The sequence below is a fragment of the Colossoma macropomum genome, unplaced genomic scaffold (assembly GCF_904425465.1).
Source record: "Colossoma macropomum unplaced genomic scaffold, Colossoma_macropomum, whole genome shotgun sequence".
In the NCBI taxonomy this organism is placed as follows: domain Eukaryota; kingdom Metazoa; phylum Chordata; class Actinopteri; order Characiformes; family Serrasalmidae; genus Colossoma; species Colossoma macropomum.
In genome coordinates this window covers 9,952,701-9,970,625 of record NW_023494808.1, presented here as the reverse complement: position 1 = coordinate 9,970,625, position 17,925 = coordinate 9,952,701, and the positions used below count along the sequence as shown (strand labels likewise).

At 40.6% G+C, this 17,925-nt stretch overlaps 1 protein-coding gene across 1 annotated transcript; it reads left to right on the top strand.

The window, feature by feature from the left end:
- Positions 1–631: 631 nt before the first annotated feature.
- si:ch211-160d14.6 (equilibrative nucleoside transporter 4) lies at positions 632–15,853 on the top strand. Its single transcript, XM_036557838.1, has 11 exons — positions 632–783; positions 1,771–1,908; positions 4,175–4,306; positions 5,678–5,791; positions 6,080–6,208; positions 6,901–6,975; positions 7,210–7,484; positions 9,578–9,701; positions 11,365–11,552; positions 13,256–13,496; positions 15,570–15,853. The coding sequence occupies exons 2-11, from the start codon at positions 1,785–1,787 to the stop codon at positions 15,719–15,721; spliced, it is 1,554 nt and encodes a 517-aa protein (XP_036413731.1). The 5' UTR covers positions 632–783; positions 1,771–1,784; the 3' UTR covers positions 15,722–15,853.
- Positions 15,854–17,925: the final 2,072 nt, after the last annotated feature.

Sequence of the window (17,925 nt, the reverse complement as noted above, 5' to 3'; positions counted from 1 at the left end):
AATGATTCTTAACATTTGAGTTGCGACCCCTGATTTAGGTTCTTAAAATAAATAAACAGGTTATATTTATTATTGTACCTTTAAGAGTGATATATGTAAATGAGCTTATTGAGCTCTGTTCTCAATGGCTAGTCTGTATTGTGCCTCATTCAAAAAATAAATAAATAATAAAAAAAAACGTCCAGGATGAAACACCCCTTATAACGTCAGCATGAGTGTTAAACCGCTGCATACTGAATAGATAGAGGCGTGTGAATGAGTCAGTTTTGGAGGCACCACAAAAATGAGCTTTGAAAAAGGCAATTTTATAAATTAGTATTCAATAAATGGACATAGAAACTGAGGATGCTTTGTATTCACACACCACATCTAACTGTTTCTAAAAAAAGCCTTTCTACACGATGAGTTCCCTTTAAGCCCTCAGAGTCGTGAGAGAGAGAGGAGAGAGAGGCGTGTGGCTGAGAGAGAGAGAGTGAGAGAGTGGGAGAGATAGAGAAAGAGAGAGAGAGAGGGAGAGCAAGGCGCGTAGCTGAGAGAGAGAGTGAGAGGGTGATTGAGAGGAGAGAGAGAGAGAGGGAGAGCGAGGCGCGTAGCTGAGAGAGAGAGTGAGAGGGTGATTGAGAGGAGAGAGAGAGAGAGAGAGAGAGAGAGAAAGAGAGAGAGAGAGAGAGAGAGAGAGCGGGAAAATCCACACAGGTTGCTCCACAGTGGAGGAGAAAGGCTGCATCATCGTCGTTGTTCTCGGTGTTTGCAGAGCGGTGCGGGTTGATCAGCGGCTCTGAGGTGAGAGACCTGTTGTTTATCAATGAGACTCTATCAGTCAGTCACAGCTCTGATCCTCTCAGACGGGTTTTCATGGAGAACTGTGAGAGGATGATCAGTGCAGTTTATTCAGGATCAAGCTAGTTATTTACACAGAGTTTAGTCTGTATGTTCAGTTTATATATATATATTTTATATATATACTGATGGATATTGTATGTTTTCATAGCGCAGAGCAGTAATAACAGTGACTGGACATACAAATCCAGTTTTGGATGTGAGAGAAATTTATTCTCATTTTTGCTTATTGTTAGGCAGGTGACCTTCACCTTTGACCCCAGCTGTACTGTAATGCAGAAATGATATTATAGAGCTGATATTGAGGTGTTTTAAACAGAACTGTGCATAATAATATGGGTCTCACTATGTATGTGTATATATATATATATATATATATGCACTGATCAGCCATAACATTTAAACCACCTCCTGGTATCTACACTCTTTGTCCATTTTATCAGCTGCACTGATCATACAGTTTCACTCTGTAGTTCTATAATTACAGACTGTAGTCCATCTGTTTCTCTGTATACTTTGTCACCCTGTTCTTCAAAAGTTTGACTTTACATTTATATATTTATATATATATATATATATATATATATATAATATATATATTTTATTGTTTTCAAACAGTTTTATTTGAAGTGGTACAATGATTGATTTGATCTAAAGTACAATGATTGATTTCCGTTCTCAAACAGTTCTGATACCAATTGTTTGATTTGACTTTCAGTTTCATCTTAAATCGTATACTTTTTGAGCTGCTTTGCTGGTGCAGTTTGTCTGTACCTAATTGTTCCCAAGCCTGATCTCTCTGCACAGCGTGGATTGTAAAAATCGCCTTGAAATATCGCAGTGCTATATTTCTGTCCAATGATTTACCACCACTACACTGGACACAGATACGGAGGATAATACAGTGCTCTCAGGCCGTCTCTCTGTTAGTGCCCTTCATAGGGATGTACTCGGAGGAGTGGAGCAGACTGGGGCAGAGAGGAGAGAGGGGCGTCATATCAAATCTCACCTTCAGCAAACTAGCAGACGAAGACACGAGAGAGAGAGAGAGTATACACAGAACGCAAGGTAGGACTGTGTTGGAAATAGTAAAGTAATAAACCAGCAGTGGGCAGTTTAGTATGTATATATACATCACACCTACAGGAGCTTTTATGACATCCCATTCTAAATCCATAGGCATTAGTATGGAGTTGGTCCCAACTTCGCAGCTAGAACAGCTTCCCCTTTTCTTGGAATCTTTCTACAAGATTTTGGAGTGTCTGTGGGAATTTTTGTCCATTCATCCAGAAGAGCATTTGTGAGGTTAGACACTGATGTTGGACGAGAGGACCTGGCTCACAATCTCCGTTCTAGTTCATCCCAAAGGTGTTCGATGGGGTTGAGGTCAGGGTTCTCTGAGTGCCAGTCAAGTTCTTCCACACCAAACTCACCCAGTCATGTCTTTATGGAGCTGCTTTGTGCACTGGGGCTCAGTCATGCTGGAACAGAAAAGCTTCTTCCCCAAACTGTTCCCACAAAGTTGGAAATGTACAGTTGTCCAAATGTCTTGGTGCTGAAGCATTAAGATTTCCCTTCACAGGAACAAAAGGGTCTAAGCCAACCACTGAAAAACAACCCCATAGCATCATCCCTCCTCCACCAAACTTTACAGTTGGCACAATGCAGTCAGGCAGGTAATGTTCTCCTGGCATTCGTCAAACCCAGACTCGTCCATCAGACTGACAGATTTTTGTGCTGATATTAAAGCCAGAGGAGGTTTGAACTCTGCAGTCATTCATCAGCAGAGTGTTGGAGACTTTTATGCACTATGCTCCTCAGCACTCGGCGAACCGCTCTGTAACTTTACATGGTCTGACACTTCATGGCTGAGTTGCTGTGGTTCCTAAACGCTTCCATGTTTTTGATAATACCACTCACAGTTGATTATGAAATGTCTAGGAGAAAAGAAGTTTCGTGAATGGTGGCATTTAGAACGTTTTTCATTTTTTCACAATTTTTTTCACAAACATGCCACTTTATTAGAAACACCTACCTTGTACTTCCATTCACTGGACACTATTAGAAATACCAATCTTATACTCCCATCACTGGCCACTTCATTAGAAATACCCGCTTTGTACTCCCATCACTGCCCACTTTATTAGAAACACCTACTTTGTACTTCCACTCACTGGTCACTTTATCAGAAACACCTACCATGTATTCTTACTCACTGGCTACTTTATAAGAAAGACTGCATGGCTAGGTGCTTGATGTTATACACTTGTGGCAATGGGACTGAATGAAAGACCTGAATACAATGAGTAAGAGAGGTGTCCCAATATATATATATAGACACCACTGGAATTTGGAAGATATTACAGTTATACAGCTATCAGTAACAGCTAGTCCACAGCTTGTTTAGCACACAAGGTCTCTTTACTGTGCCATTGTTTGATGCAGCTGATGACTTCTCAGGCAGTATGAGAGGAAACCAAAGCATGCCAGTTGGTCTGGTGTCCATGTCAGGCTGAGGCTAACCCCAGAAGGCTGGCCATTTCTTTATGTCTGCTGCCTCAAAAGCAAAGTGGTATACTTCAGATAAAACAGACTAAACAGAGTGAGGTGATGGAGGGACTACTGAGTTCTCGTTTTCATTTGAAACATGACAGAAACATCCCTGACTCAGCCACTCAGTTAAACGGTCTAACGTTAGCATGGTGTGCACTGTTTGTATGTTGCATTATTAGCATATATTTGTGGCATACGTTATGACAATGCTCAAACCTGAGGAAGAATTTCAGCAGGTATACCCCCACTACTACTACAAGACATGAGGGGCTTTGATCTACAGTGACCTCATATAAGGGATGATGTTAGGCATGATGCAAAAAACAGCAACCGAATATGGCAAGCAGTGTGCTTTGTTAGACAGAGATTCTGTTTTTCAAATATTTGCATAATTCAGTGGGTGAGATGTAAACAAAGTCATCCAGAGTGGTTTGACCTGAAATGCACCTAATGCCAGGCGTTAGCTAGACGGGTCTGAAGCCCCTAGTATTGAACTGTGGAGCAGTGAAACTGCATCGTCTGGCTTGATGGAGCTCCATCCAATACCTTTGTTGTGTTGTGATCCAGAACTAATCATCCGGCACTAAAGCTCACTAATGCTATTAGGGCTGAATGCAATCAAATCCTCACAGCAATGTTCCAACATCTAGTGTAAATCCTTCCCAGAAGAGTAGAGGCTGTCACTGCAGCAAAGGGGGACAAAAACTGGGTTTCAGTACTTTGCTGAACCAGCCAAGACTTGAATATGTGTTGATTCAATTAACTGATATTTCCTGTGCAGCCTCAGAGGAGCCAGTACCTGATGACCGTTACCATGGTATCTACTTTGCAATGCTATTGGCCGGTGTGGGATTCCTGCTACCGTACAATAGCTTCATTACGGATGTGGACTACCTCCATCGCAAATTTGCTGGTATGGTACGACCATAATCATAAGCACTGTCTTTCTTGTACATCCGGTCACTGGCCACTTTATTAGAAACACCCACCTTGTACTTCCATTCACTGGACACTATTAGAAATACCTACTTTGTACTTCTACTCACTGGTCACTTTATTAGAAACACCTACTTTGTACTCCCATCACTGGCCACTTTATTAGAAACACCTACTTTGTACTTCCACTCACTGGTCACTTTATTAGAAACACCTACCATGTATTCTTACTCACTGGCTACTTTATAAGAAACACCTCCCATGTATTTTTACTCACTGGCCACTTTATTAGACTCACTTACCTTGTAGTTTTACTGACTGACTTTGTTAATAACCTTTTACTGATTTTCCGTAGTTAACATACAATCAACATTCTCTGCATATCTCTGACAAAAAGGAGAATGACCGGATGGGGGCTAAAAAAAGCCTTTCATATTGATTTGGAGGAAATTTGGCCCACTCGTCTTTGCAGAATTGCTTTAATTCAGACACAGTGGATGGCTTTTGAACATGAACTGCCCATTTAGGGTCCTGTTACAGCATCTCAGTGGAGTTTGAGGGGTGGATCAAGACTTTAGATCACTCCAAAACTTTAACTTTGTTTCTTTTGATTTGTTGAGAGACGTACTTACTCTTGTGCTTGTCTTGCTGCATAACTTAGTTGCACAGACTGTTGACCAGACGTTCTCCTGCAGGAGTTTCTGGTGAAGAGCAGAATTCACGGTTTAGTAAAGTGTGGCAAATTACCCATGCCCTGAAGCACAGCTTCACACTACCACCACCATGTTTCACTGTTGGTAGGATGTTCTTAATGTAGAATGCTGTGTTAGTTTTACACCAGATTTAACAGGAGCCTTATCTTCTAAAAAGTTCCACTTTTGAATCAACAGTCGATAAAGCATTATTCCAAAAGGTGTTTTTTTTGCCAAGTGTGAGATGAACCTTTATGTTCCCTCTTGATTAGCTTTGGTTGTTGTCTTGCAAATCTTCCATGGATGCAATTGTTGCTGACCTTATCTGAGGTCAGTGTGGCCCGTGGCTCCTTAGACGTTTGTCTGGGTTTGTTTCTGACTTCCTGGATGAGTCATTACTGTTCTCTTGGAGGAACTTGTGTAGGCAGGGCAGTTTTGGTCAGGGTTCTACACCGTTACGTTGTCTTTGTCTTATGTAAAGTTTAGTTTGAAGATCTGAAACATTTGTTAGCTAAATTAGCCTCGTAGCTCCAGTGCAGAACTAAAGAGTTAAACTTCAGACACCAAACATGTTTAGCCTGGTTGACTGCGTTATACGTATGTATACTGCTCTCTCTCTCTTACTGGGGGTCTCTTGGTGCCTCTCTCTCTCTCAGGCTCCTCTATTGTGTTTGATATGAGTTTGACGTATATACTGGTGGCTCTCGGTGCTGTCATCCTGAACAATGCTCTGGTGGAGAGACTGAGTCTACACACACGCATCAGTGTTGGTAAGGACGCACAAACACATACAAAACAATGTGTTCCTAAATAATATTCAATAATGTTGAATAATATTAAATAATACGCCCGTTCACAAACAGTATGAGCTTCTATGTGTTATTAGCTTTGCTTAATGTGTTTGGAATTACCTCCAGTCCTTTGGCATTTTTCTGCCTGTATTTGTAGAATAACTTCTGATGTTTGACATTTTGCCGTGTGTGTGTGTGTGTGTGTGTGTGTGTGCGCGTGTGTGTGTGTGTGTGTGTGTGTGTGTGTGTGTGTGTGTGTGTGTGTAGGATATCTCTTTGCACTGGGTCCTCTGGTGTTTGTGAGCGTGTTTGATGTTTGGCTAGAAGTGTTCAACTCCCGGCAGTCCTACGCTGTAACTCTTGCTGCAGTTGCCATCGTTGCCTTTGGATGTACAGGTTGTAGCACACACACACACACACACACACACACACACATATATATGTATATATATATATATACACACCAATCAGGCATAACATTATGAGTTTCTATGCTCATTGTCCATTTTATCAGCTCCACTTACTATATAGGAGCACTTTGTAGTTCTACAATTACAGACTGTAGTCCATCTGTTTCTCTGCATACTTTGTTAGCCCCCTTTCACCCTGTTCTTCAGTGGTCAGGACCCCCATGGACCCTCACAGAGCAGGTACTATCTGGGTGGTGAGTCATTCTCAGCAAGGCAGTAATGATGTAACTGATGTGGTGGTGGTGTGTTAGTGTGTGTTGCACAGCAGCACTGCTGTGTCTGATCCACTCGCACCAGCGCAACACTCACTAACACACCACCACCACGTTAGTGTTACTGCAGTGCTGAGAATGGTCCACCAACTAAATAATCCTTGTTGGTTCTGTGGGGGTCCTGACCATTGAAGAACAGTGGACAGTATGCAGAGAAACAGATGGACTACAGTCTGTAACTGTAGAACTACAAAGTGAAACGATATGGTAAAAGGAGCTGATAAAACAGACAATGAATGTAGAAAAAGGAAGTGGTTTCAATGTTATGGCTGATCACTGTATATACAGTATAGTGTTTAAATTTAAATTTATTGAGACCTAAATATTCCTATTTTGACCTCTGCAGTGCAGCAGTCTAGTTTCTATGGATACACAGGGATGCTGCCGAAGCGGTACACCCAGGGTGTGATGACAGGAGAGAGTGAGCTGAAACTTTTGCTACTACAGCAACAATAAATAATAATAAAATAGAATAAAGTAAATAAAATGTACTGAATTTCAGTTGAATTTTGCATGATGGATTTTCTATTCTCTTTTTTACAGCTCATAATTTATTTGCTCATTAATGCTGCCGATTAAACAGTGTGTTTAGATGTGATTCCTGGATTCCTGGTTGTTGCTGTTTTTGTTATTGTTTATTTGTTTACTTGCCCAGGCACAGCGGGAGTGATTGTCTCTCTGAGCCGGATCTTCACTAAGCTGCTGGTGGAGAATGAAAAGAACAACACTATTGTTTTTTTCCTCTTCTCTGTTTCCATGGAGACCCTCTGCTTCCTGTTGCACATGCTGGTGCGGCGGACACGCTTCGTCCATTATCACACCAACCGGGCTCGCCATGGAGACACTTGGGTCAAAGGTCTGATCGTGGCACCAGCACAGCAGCAGAGAAGCAGATATCAGATACACCGTGACATCAGTACAGAAGACGAGGTAACGTTATCATACATATATACATAACATAAAGATAAATACTGCATAAAACCTCCAAATGGGTGGACCGTTGCTCCAAATAAGTGGAACATAGCACCGAAAGGGTGGACCATAGCACCAAAAGGGTGGATCATAGCACAAAATGGGTGGACCATAGCACCAAAAGGGTGGATCATAGCACAAAATGGGTGGACCATAGCACCAAAAGGGTGGATCATAGCACAAAATGGGTGGACCATAGCACCAAAAGGGTGGACCATAGCACCAAAAGGGTGGATCATAGCACGAAATGGGTGGACCATAGCACCAAAAGGGTGGACCATAGCACCAAATGGGTGGACCATAGCTCCAAATGGGTGGATCATAGCACCAAATGGCTGGACCATAACTCCAAATGGGTGGACCATAGCACCAAATGGGTGGACCATAGCTCCAAATGGGTGGACCATAGCACCAAATGGGTGGACCATAGCACCAAATGGGTGGACCATAACTCCAAATGGGTGGACCATAGCACCAAATGAGTGGACCATAGCTCCAAATGGGTGGACCATAGCACCAGATGGGTGGACTATAGCACCAAATAGGTGGACCATAGCTTCAAATCAGTGGACCATAGTTCCAAATGGGACAGTAGCTCCAGATGGGAGGACTGTAGCTTCAAATGACTGGACCGTTGCTCCAAATAGGTGGCCCATAATTCCAATTGGGTAGACCATTGCTCCAACGGGTAGACCATAGCTTCAAATGGCTGGATCATAGCTCCAAATGGGTGGACTGTAATTCCGAATGGGTGGATCATAGCAACAAATGGGTAGAACATACCACTAAATGGGTGGACATAGCTCCAAATGGGTGGTCCATAATCTAGTTTGGTAGACCATAGCTCCAAACGGGTGGACCATAGCTTCAAATGGCTGGATCATAGCTCCAAATGGGTAGACCATAGCTTCAAATGGGTGGACCATAGCTTTAAATGGGTGGACTGTAACTCCATATGGGTGGATCATAGCTCCAAATGGGTGGACTATAGCACAAAATAGCTAGACCATAGCTCCAAATGGGTGGACCATAACTCCAAATGGGTGGAAAATAGCTCCAGATGGGTGGACCATAACTCCAATTGGGTGGAAAATAGCTCCAAATGGGTGGACCATAGCACCAAATGGGTGGACCATAGCTCCAAATGGGTGGACCATAGCACCAAATGGGTGGACCATAGCTCCAAATGGGTGGACCATAGCACCAAATGAGTGGACCATAGCTCCAAATGGGTGGACCATAGCACCAGATGGGTGGACTATAGCACCAAATAGGTGGACCATAGCTTCAAATCAGTGGACCATAGTTCCAAATGGGACAGTAGCTCCAGATGGGAGGACTGTAGCTTCAAATGACTGGACCGTTGCTCCAAATAGGTGGCCCATAATTCCAATTGGGTAGACCATTGCTCCAACGGGTGGACCATAGCTTCAAATGGCTGGATCATAGCTCCAAATGGGTGGACTGTAATTCCGAATGGGTGGATCATAGCAACAAATGGGTAGAACATACCACTAAATGGGTGGACATAGCTCCAAATGGGTGGTCCATAATCCAGTTTGGTAGACCATAGCTCCAAACGGGTGGACCATAGCTTCAAATGGCTGGATCATAGCTCCAAATGGGTAGACCATAGCCATAGCTTCAAATGGGTGGACCATAGCTTTAAATGGGTGGACTGTAACTCCATATGGGTGGATCATAGCTCCAAATGGGTGGACCATAACTCCAAATGGGTGGAAAATAGCTCCAGATGGGTGGACCATAACTCCAATTGGGTGGAAAATAGCTCCAGATGGGTGGACCATAACTCCAAATGGGTGGAAAATAGCTCCAGATGGGTGGACCATAACTCCAAATGGCTGGACCGTAACTCCAGATGAATGGACCATAACTCCAAATGGGTAGACCGTAACTCCAAATGGGTGGACCATAACTCAGAATGAGTGAACTGTAACTCCAAATGGGTGGACCATGGTGGTCTTAAGTTGTTATTATGTGGTCATTGATTAAAGAGAACCTATAATTGACCTCTGTCTCTGTGTATCTAGGACGGTCCTCTCTCAAGTGCTCCTGGAGAGGCTGATGCTCCTAACATCTTAAACAGTGATGGAACATATGTCAGATTTGATGTTCCCAAACCTAAAGCCAAGAGGACGTGGACCAGTGTCAAAGGTGAGACCATCGTCATCATCAGTGTCACCATCATCAGTAAGATCTTCCTAAATTACTCTGGGATAAAAGATAATTAACACATCTAGTGTTTAATTTGTAACCTGCTTTGATTAGATGGTTTGGCCTTTACAAAAAATATTAACTTGTAATTAGGAACCTGGGGCCGTATTACAGAAAATTATTAATATTAATATCTATAATATATATATTAACTTAAGATCTGACAGGTCAAGATAAGACATTTCACAAATTTGTATTACAGAAGCAAATCTGATCTTAATCTAAGAATCTTATCTTATCTTATAGCATCTTATCTTACGTTAGGAAATCTTAACTTACTCGATTGAAGTCGACAATCAACTGTCGTGTCTGTTACCTAGCAACCGACCATAAGCGCACAGCTGAAACATAAACACGTAATCAAGCTAGTTAGCCAGACAGCTAACGTTAGCTACCGTTACTGAAGTAAACAAGGTCGAATAAAACTAAATCGCGATAAACTGAAGTTTAATAATGTTGTGGCCACGCTTTGTGTGTTTATCACAGAGTCGCGGACACACGTTCAGCTCTGTCTCCTCAGTATTCACCACCATCACTGTGATATTTTATCTGACGAGTTTACATCAACAATAACACACGAAGGTAATAAGGGGGGGGCAGTGGAGATGGAGTCTGCAGCGTCTGGGGCTTTTAAACGCTGTTAGAAAAACAATCACAAGTCAAAGCACCGTTTTCAGTGTAGATAAATGTAGCGTCATTATGCTGGTTGTAGTAACCTGTGCTGCCTCTCACTGCATAAAACAATAGAAAGAGACAGTTAAAACAGAAGGTAAGACACTCTGGGTTTATCTTAAAGTTAAGAAAATATTTAGGATATTTTGGCAACTTAGGATGTTTCTGTAAAACCGTTTTCTCATCTGGAAATAAGATTATAGACATAAGAACTGTTGTTCTGTAATGGCTTCTGTCCTAACTTCAGTCTTAACTGAAGTTGCCATGACAACAAAGCAGATCTCAAACTTGAGAATTTTCTGTAACATGGCCCCATATTTCAAAGTCTTCACTCCATGACTTCAGCATCTTTACCTGTTCTTACATTTTAAGAGTTTGTTGACTTTTAATTTGATAAACAGTGCGCCCTAGTGGTGCATCAGAGCAGCCATAATACTACCAGTTCTTGTGCATTAGTTTGCTTGCTGAAAGTGGTAATTAGAAAGTGGTAGTTCACAAGAAAAATGTTAATATTTATTTTTTTAGCAAGCAAAGTAATACAAAAGAACAGGCAAGATTATCACTGCTTTCGTGCATTGGGTTTAGACATAATAACAGCATTTAGAGATCGCTTAATTTAATTAATTAAATAGTATTAAATGCATGAAAATAATGAACTGTTTTTCGTCAGCATTAAAGGGATCATGCAGAAATTTTTGGTTTATTTGGTCCAAGTCCAAATGTAGAAAATGTGGATTGAACCCCTTAAATAGCCAAGAGCCACTGGGGGTCCATCCTTCCATTCCTCACATTGATAAGAGTAACTCAGACAGTTTGATCTGTTGTTAGTGTAAGTACTTAAAACCTTATTATGTAATTTGTCTGAGCAGTTAAGGGATTAAACACTGAAGGTGTGAGAATGTGGACAGCGTATATGTTCTCTCTCTGTTAGATGTGATGGTGCGGAGGTGTGCGGTTGCTCGTGTGATCTGGCCCTACATGCTGTCCATCTCCGTGACGTACTTCATTACGCTGTGTCTGTTCCCGGGGCTGGAGTCCGAGCTGCAGAACGACACGCTTGGAGAGTGGCTGCCCATCCTCACCATGGCGCTGTTCAACATGGCCGACTTTGTGGGCAAGGTGAGAGCGTGGGCTGCTCAAAGGTCACTCGCTCAGCAGTAGCTCAGCCATGGCCAGAATGTGAATCGGTGCCAACCAAAGAGCTCTGGCACCTTTGTTTGGTGTGAATTGCAACTGGGCCTGAGCTTCAGGAGTTGAAATAAATGGAAATGCAAATTGTTTCCAATGCAGTCTTCATAAAAGCTGCTTAATTATCCAATATGATAAATCGTACTGGCTGAAAACAGACTTTTTAGACAGATTTTTGATGAACACCCATCAAAAAGTTGTTGTTTTTTTTGTTACTACATGAGGGGGCACATTAGTTGGCATGCTTAGCTCATATCTTGTACCAATTTTCACAGTTGAATAAGTACATATTCAATATTTTCTGCTGTTTGTCTGATGCTTAACTAAATGCCAGTATAAATGAATGTGTGAGTCATATAATGCTTTTAAGTAGCCTAGATTATTTGCCATTATTTATCCTGTCAAATCAAAAGTGATTTTAAAGAATTTTGTCCTAAAATGTATTGACTTAATTAAGCCATTAAGATGGAAATTTTAATCACATTTTCACGATATCAGTGTTGAGAACTCCATATAATTATCCCCCACCTCAGAAATCTCATTTTAACCACTGGTGATAACCACAGTGGTAGGGGCACACATTATGCCATCCACATCAATATTCGTTTTCCATTGAACTTTTTAGATTGTACTTTTAATTAAAGCCTTTTTAGTGTATTCAGGTTTGTCTATACCAAAGATATACATCATGCTCCCATATGTTCTCACTGAGATGTCTTGTTTCCTACATCCCAAATTTAAAAAGTGAGCACCAGTAATCACGCAAGTTAGAATCTGCTACGCGCATCAAAGACCGTAAAACTGCTGACACTCAAAAACCAGTCCATCTGGTGGGCTTTGCGCTTTCGTGCACCAGCATCTACTAGATTTCCAGCTACAAAAACAATGGATAAAATAACCACTGCCCATAATACTGTGATGTACTGTAAATGAATGTTATGTTCTGCTGCAACTGTATAAAACTCTGATATTACACATTGTTAACACCACTAGCTATGTAACTAACTAGGCTGGTTGACTATGCCAGCGTTGGTTATTGATTAGAGGTTGTGGCTAGTTAGCTAGCTAGTTGATCACTTTAAGATCAGTTTAAGATGAAGTAATATGTGATTAAGACCTTAACAGTAGCTAACAATGTAGCTGAGGGTTTGAAAAGCAGCTAAATAGTGTCATTCTATTTGGTTTTATTGATTTATTCTTTTAGTCTGTAGATGCGAAGCACCTCATGGACTTAGCTTGTAAGTCACTCACTCACTCATGTTTAGCAGGTTGAATATTGTCCATAACAGTACTATTAGCATTCAAACAGCTTTTGGTGCTTCACATCAATGACACTTTGTTTCAGAAGAAAAAAAGCATGTTCATGTTTTTTTATGTCTCTAGAATATTATCTTGCTGGGTTTCTACTGTGTGGGTATTAAAATAAAGTGTTGGTTCATCTATATCCTTTTGAACACCAAGGTTAAAAGGTTAAGAAACCTTGTCCTATTGGACTTAAATTTACAGTAATATACTTAAATGTATCAGTCTAAAAAGACTAAAACTGAAGTTTTCCTGAAATGTGAGACACAATGTGAGACTTTTACCCGACAGATGTTCGTCCCTAATCAATGTCCTTTTCTTGTCTCTGTCAGATCCTGGCTGCTTGCCCATATGAATGGGGTGGTGTGCAGCTGCTGGTGTGTTCTTGCGTTCGTGTCCTCTTCCTGCCCCTGTTTGTGATGTGCGTGTCTCCATCACAGCGCCCCCTGCTGGCTCACCCGGCCTGGCCTTGTGCCCTCTCCCTACTGCTGGGCATCAGCAACGGCTACCTGGGCTCTGTGCCCATGATCCAGGCTGCGGGCAAAGTGCCACCACAACAAAGAGAGCTGGCAGGTGAGCTGAGAGACAGATGAAGAGACTCTAGGCGTATTTCCATCAAGGTTCTAAACCTTTTGAGGAGCTAAAAAGTTCTAGAAGAACTTGTACAAGAACTGCACAGTTGCTGAATTAGTTCCAGTTTTGAGTTCCCTGCTGAAAAGTCCTAAGCTGACACCAGCTTTTGATACTAGCTGGTTTGATGGTAGCCTATGCTGGTCAACAAGCTGTCTAAGTTCAGCTGGTTGACCAACATAGGGAATGTTTTCATTTGATGGTTTAGCTGGTGGTATTTCACCAAGAAAGACTTGTACTTTAGCCAGATAACTCAAGCGTCAACACTGAGGACTGTCCAGTAGGAATGTCCCTCAGCTCATGCCCTATTGGACAGGCTTGACTTTGGGCTTAAGTTATCTGTCTAAACTGAGTGAATTGACCCCCCCGGTCAACCACCTTAGCCATCTTAACTGGTTTAAGTTAGCCGAGCTGTGTTCACCACCAAACTGCGAAAAATATCATCTTTACTTAAAATAACAAGCTAAACAACATAGTTATTGCATCATATTCATTTTGCATGTGGTAAATTCCCAATTTACCTACACACAATGACATTTTTGGGTGATTTTTTCATTCCGAGTTGACTCTGACTCTTTATAAATGAGCAGGGCTGTTATCATGGTAGCTAAGCTAATGCTAACCAAGTTAGCAGCACTGTTTAACATCTAGGTGGTTTTACATTGAATGATGCTTAAAAAATCATGCAGTGCGTTCCAGAATTTGGTGACCATGTAAGTGAAATTAAATACAGATACCACGGTATGTTTGGAGATGCCTTTGGATGGGATCTTATCTATGTGTTAGCTATGAACAAGTGGTCTCCAACCCTGGTCCTGGATAGCTACCTTCCATAAACTAGGCTCTGCAGGAAGGTAGCTATCCAGGACCAGGGTTGGAGACCACTGCTATGAATGAAACTGAGTGGAAACTGTGGTTTTACTGGGTCATTTTTTCATTTACCTCAAGAATCTGTCTTTATAATTTGTGTTTTATATCTTTATAATTTGTGCTTTATATCTTACCCATTACTCTGAGGTGTTTCAGTATAGGTTCCTGTATAAATGTGACATTACAGCTTAATTTAGTGTGAATATCTTTGCATTTACAACTTTGTTACTGCAAATAATTATTATACATTTTACTTTGTCCTTTATCAGTTTATTAGCTAGAACCTGTCATCTCAGTGTAGTTTAGCTAGACGGTCTTGACACATCATCATTTAATTTAGACAATCTTTGTACTTTTTTAATTTTACCAAAAATAATTACACAGCACTTTGGAAATTGTACTTCATACGTACTCCACTGATATCTAGAACCTGCTTGGCATTTCAGTGTATTTTAGTTAAACAGACTTGAAATCAAATTATTAACATACTGAATAATTATCTGGTACTTTGGAGTTTGGACCTCACACTTACCTGGTTAATACCTACACTCTTTAAAAAGATGGTTCTTCAAGGGTTCTTTAGTAAAGACAATTGTTCTATATAGAACCATGAACACTCAAAAAACCATTTGTATGCTTAAAGCGTTCTTTGCATGGTGAAATGTTTCTTCAGATTGATGGAGAATGTGTATATGGTTCTATATAGAACCTTTTTGAAAACGATAACATTCTTGTAACTAGAAAAGAACCCTTTTTGGTGCTGCACAGAATCCTTTTCAAAAAGCTTCTCTATAGAAACATAAACAACACACTCTCCATCAATCTGAAGAACCATTTCACCATGCAAAGAACCCTTTAAGCATGAATAAGCAATGCATGGTTCTACATAGAACTCATGGTTCTAGATAGAGCCATCCCCTTTACTAAAGAACCCTTGAAGAACCATTCTTTTTAAGAGTGGGACTGTAAAAAAAAAGCAATTTCCAAGATTCCTGGAACTACGATCCAGGAACGTCACTGATTCCTTCAGTATCAAAAGTTCCTGAGAAGGTTCCTGTGGTGGAAGTGCTCCTTTCCCAGATGTGCAGGACTGAAGAAGCTCATTTGAGCTGAAATGAACCCTGATTTTATTGTTTATTCTTGCAGGGAACACCATGACTGTGTCCTACATGGCTGGCCTGATGCTCGGCTCTGCAGTGTCCTACTCAACCTTCAGCCTGACCTCACGCTCAGCACACACGCGCACACTCAAACTCAACTCAACACTCTCACTGCACAGCTACACACCTGCGTTCTGACACTTCTCACGCCCACTCTGAACACACTCATACACACATACAACCACACACACTCATTAGCGCTGCAGCAGCGCTGCTAAAGAGACCAGGACGATGTCCACGGTCTGGATCAAATAAACATAATTCAGCCAATTCCTGCTGTGCTCGTTTTTCTAGCTAGTGCCAGTGTCTATTGTAAAACATGCATCATCACGTCAGTGAGTGCGTGTACATGCACTAATAATATGATAATTGCAAAAAATCAGATTTTGTAAGTAATCCGAACTTGAGTAATCAAATAATGGGAAACTCCAGGTCTACATGAGTCAGACAGTAATCAGATTTCTGCTTTGCAACCAGCTAGTAAACTCACAGAAGATGATGTGGCGTAAACGCAATGTAGTGTAAAACTAAAACTTCATGCTGTGGCTTTTTTTTTAATTGCACCACTTTACCTGAAAATATGAACATATGTCATCTAGAGAATGAAGAATATTTAAATCCTTCATTTCGTCAAGCATGTATTTGGTTTCGGTGTCACTCCAAAAGTGTTTTGTTGTGTCTCACAGCAATGCTGCTCACTTATTTCCGGTACAGCAGTCTGTTTTCACACATGTGCAAGCTGAGAAATACGAAAGAAATCAGAGTAAGAGTTTACATGCACTGAGAAATCGGACTGTATTGAGAAAATACAATTTTATGGACACCCTGCAGTGTCACCCTACAGTTAGATCCATTGTTTTGAAGTAAATGTGTCCCAAAGTCTGAAAATCAGAGGGTAACACTAAGAAATGTCAGTACTGAAACACACATTTTCAAGTTTTGTGTTTTATAAAAATGATTTTATGTATGTACAACTGTTCAAAGCTGTGTTTGCTAGTCATGTACTGGCTAGCATTTTTTGAGTTTTGCTCAAAATTAACTAAAATTGTCACTACAGAGACCTGTTTGCGTTTTAATGATCCAGTAAATAACTGAGAGCAAAACACAGACAAATACATTTTTATCATTTCTTGAAATATTGACTTAATATCTTGAATTAATTACATATTCTTGAAATATTGTTGTGATATCTTTATAATAATGATTTTCTTCACAAAAGTAACTACTTAATTTCTCAAAATACTTACCTTATGTCTCAAAATTATTATTTTGAGAAAATAATAAGTACTTTTGAGATAGTAAGTTGTTATTTTGGGATGATAAGTCATTATTGCAAGATACTAAGTTCCAACCATATTTTGAGAAAACAAGTCAAAATGTTTTACATGTTGCTGCCAGAAATAGAGAATAGCAAAGTGATTTATTTCTTCTTTACCTGAAATAAACCTCTACACTGAGAAAAAAGACATCTTGGCAACTTAGTCAACTTAAATCTAGTCAGTATATCTAATATTTCTTAGTTTAAAACTGTTGTAAGAATAACATGTTCTAAACTTATTTTAAGTTAAACTGTCTCACTATATTGGCAGATAATTTTGCTTGTTTCAAAAAATTTGTTAGGATTAAGCAAAATTGTCTGCCAATATGCTGAGACAATTTCACGTGATAAAATTACTTAAAACAAGTAAAAAAAGATCTGAAATAAGTTAAAATGTTTTATAATATTCCTAAAATAATCTTAAAATGAGAAATATTTGATATCAACTTCATTTAAGAGGATTTTACTTTCAAAGATATTGCCATGCAATTTTTGCATATGTGTGTGTGTTTTTGCAAAGCTATGTAGATAATATTATCCACCCATTCCTAACAGGTAGATATAGCCTTGCAGTCTCGATAGACAAACACTGGCAGTAGAATGGGTCGTACTGCTGAACTCAGTGACTTCATACATGCCACTGTCATAGGATGTCACCTTTGCCACAAGTCAGTTTGTGAAATTTCTCTCCTGCTAGATCTGCCCCTGGTCAGCTTTATGTGCTATTATTGTGAAATGGAAGCACCTCGGAGCAACAACAGCTTAGCCATGAAGCGGTAGACCACGCTAAAAGAGGAGGCATATTGGGGTTGTTTTTCAGGGATTGACCTAGGCCCCCTTTAGCATGAACATTCTGGACAATTACATGCTTCCAACTTTGTGTGAACAGTTTGGGGAATGCCCTTTTCTGTTCCAGCATGACTGAACCCCAGTGTACAAAGCAAGGTCCATAAAGGCCTGGCTGGGTGAGTTTGGGATACCTTTGGGATGAACTAGAATGGAGATTGTAAGCCAGGCCCTCTTA

Excerpts from the sequence above, each read along its gene's own strand:
- si:ch211-160d14.6 (XM_036557838.1), top strand. The coding sequence starts at position 1,785 with ATGTACTCGGAGGAGTGGAGCAGACTGGGGCAGAGAGGAGAGAGGGGC. Across the intron at positions 1,909-4,174 it reads GAGTATACACAGAACGCAAG|CCTCAGAGGAGCCAGTACCT; the intron begins GTAGGACTGTGT and ends TTTCCTGTGCAG. Across the intron at positions 5,792-6,079 it reads ACACACACGCATCAGTGTTG|GATATCTCTTTGCACTGGGT; the intron begins GTAAGGACGCAC and ends GTGTGTGTGTAG.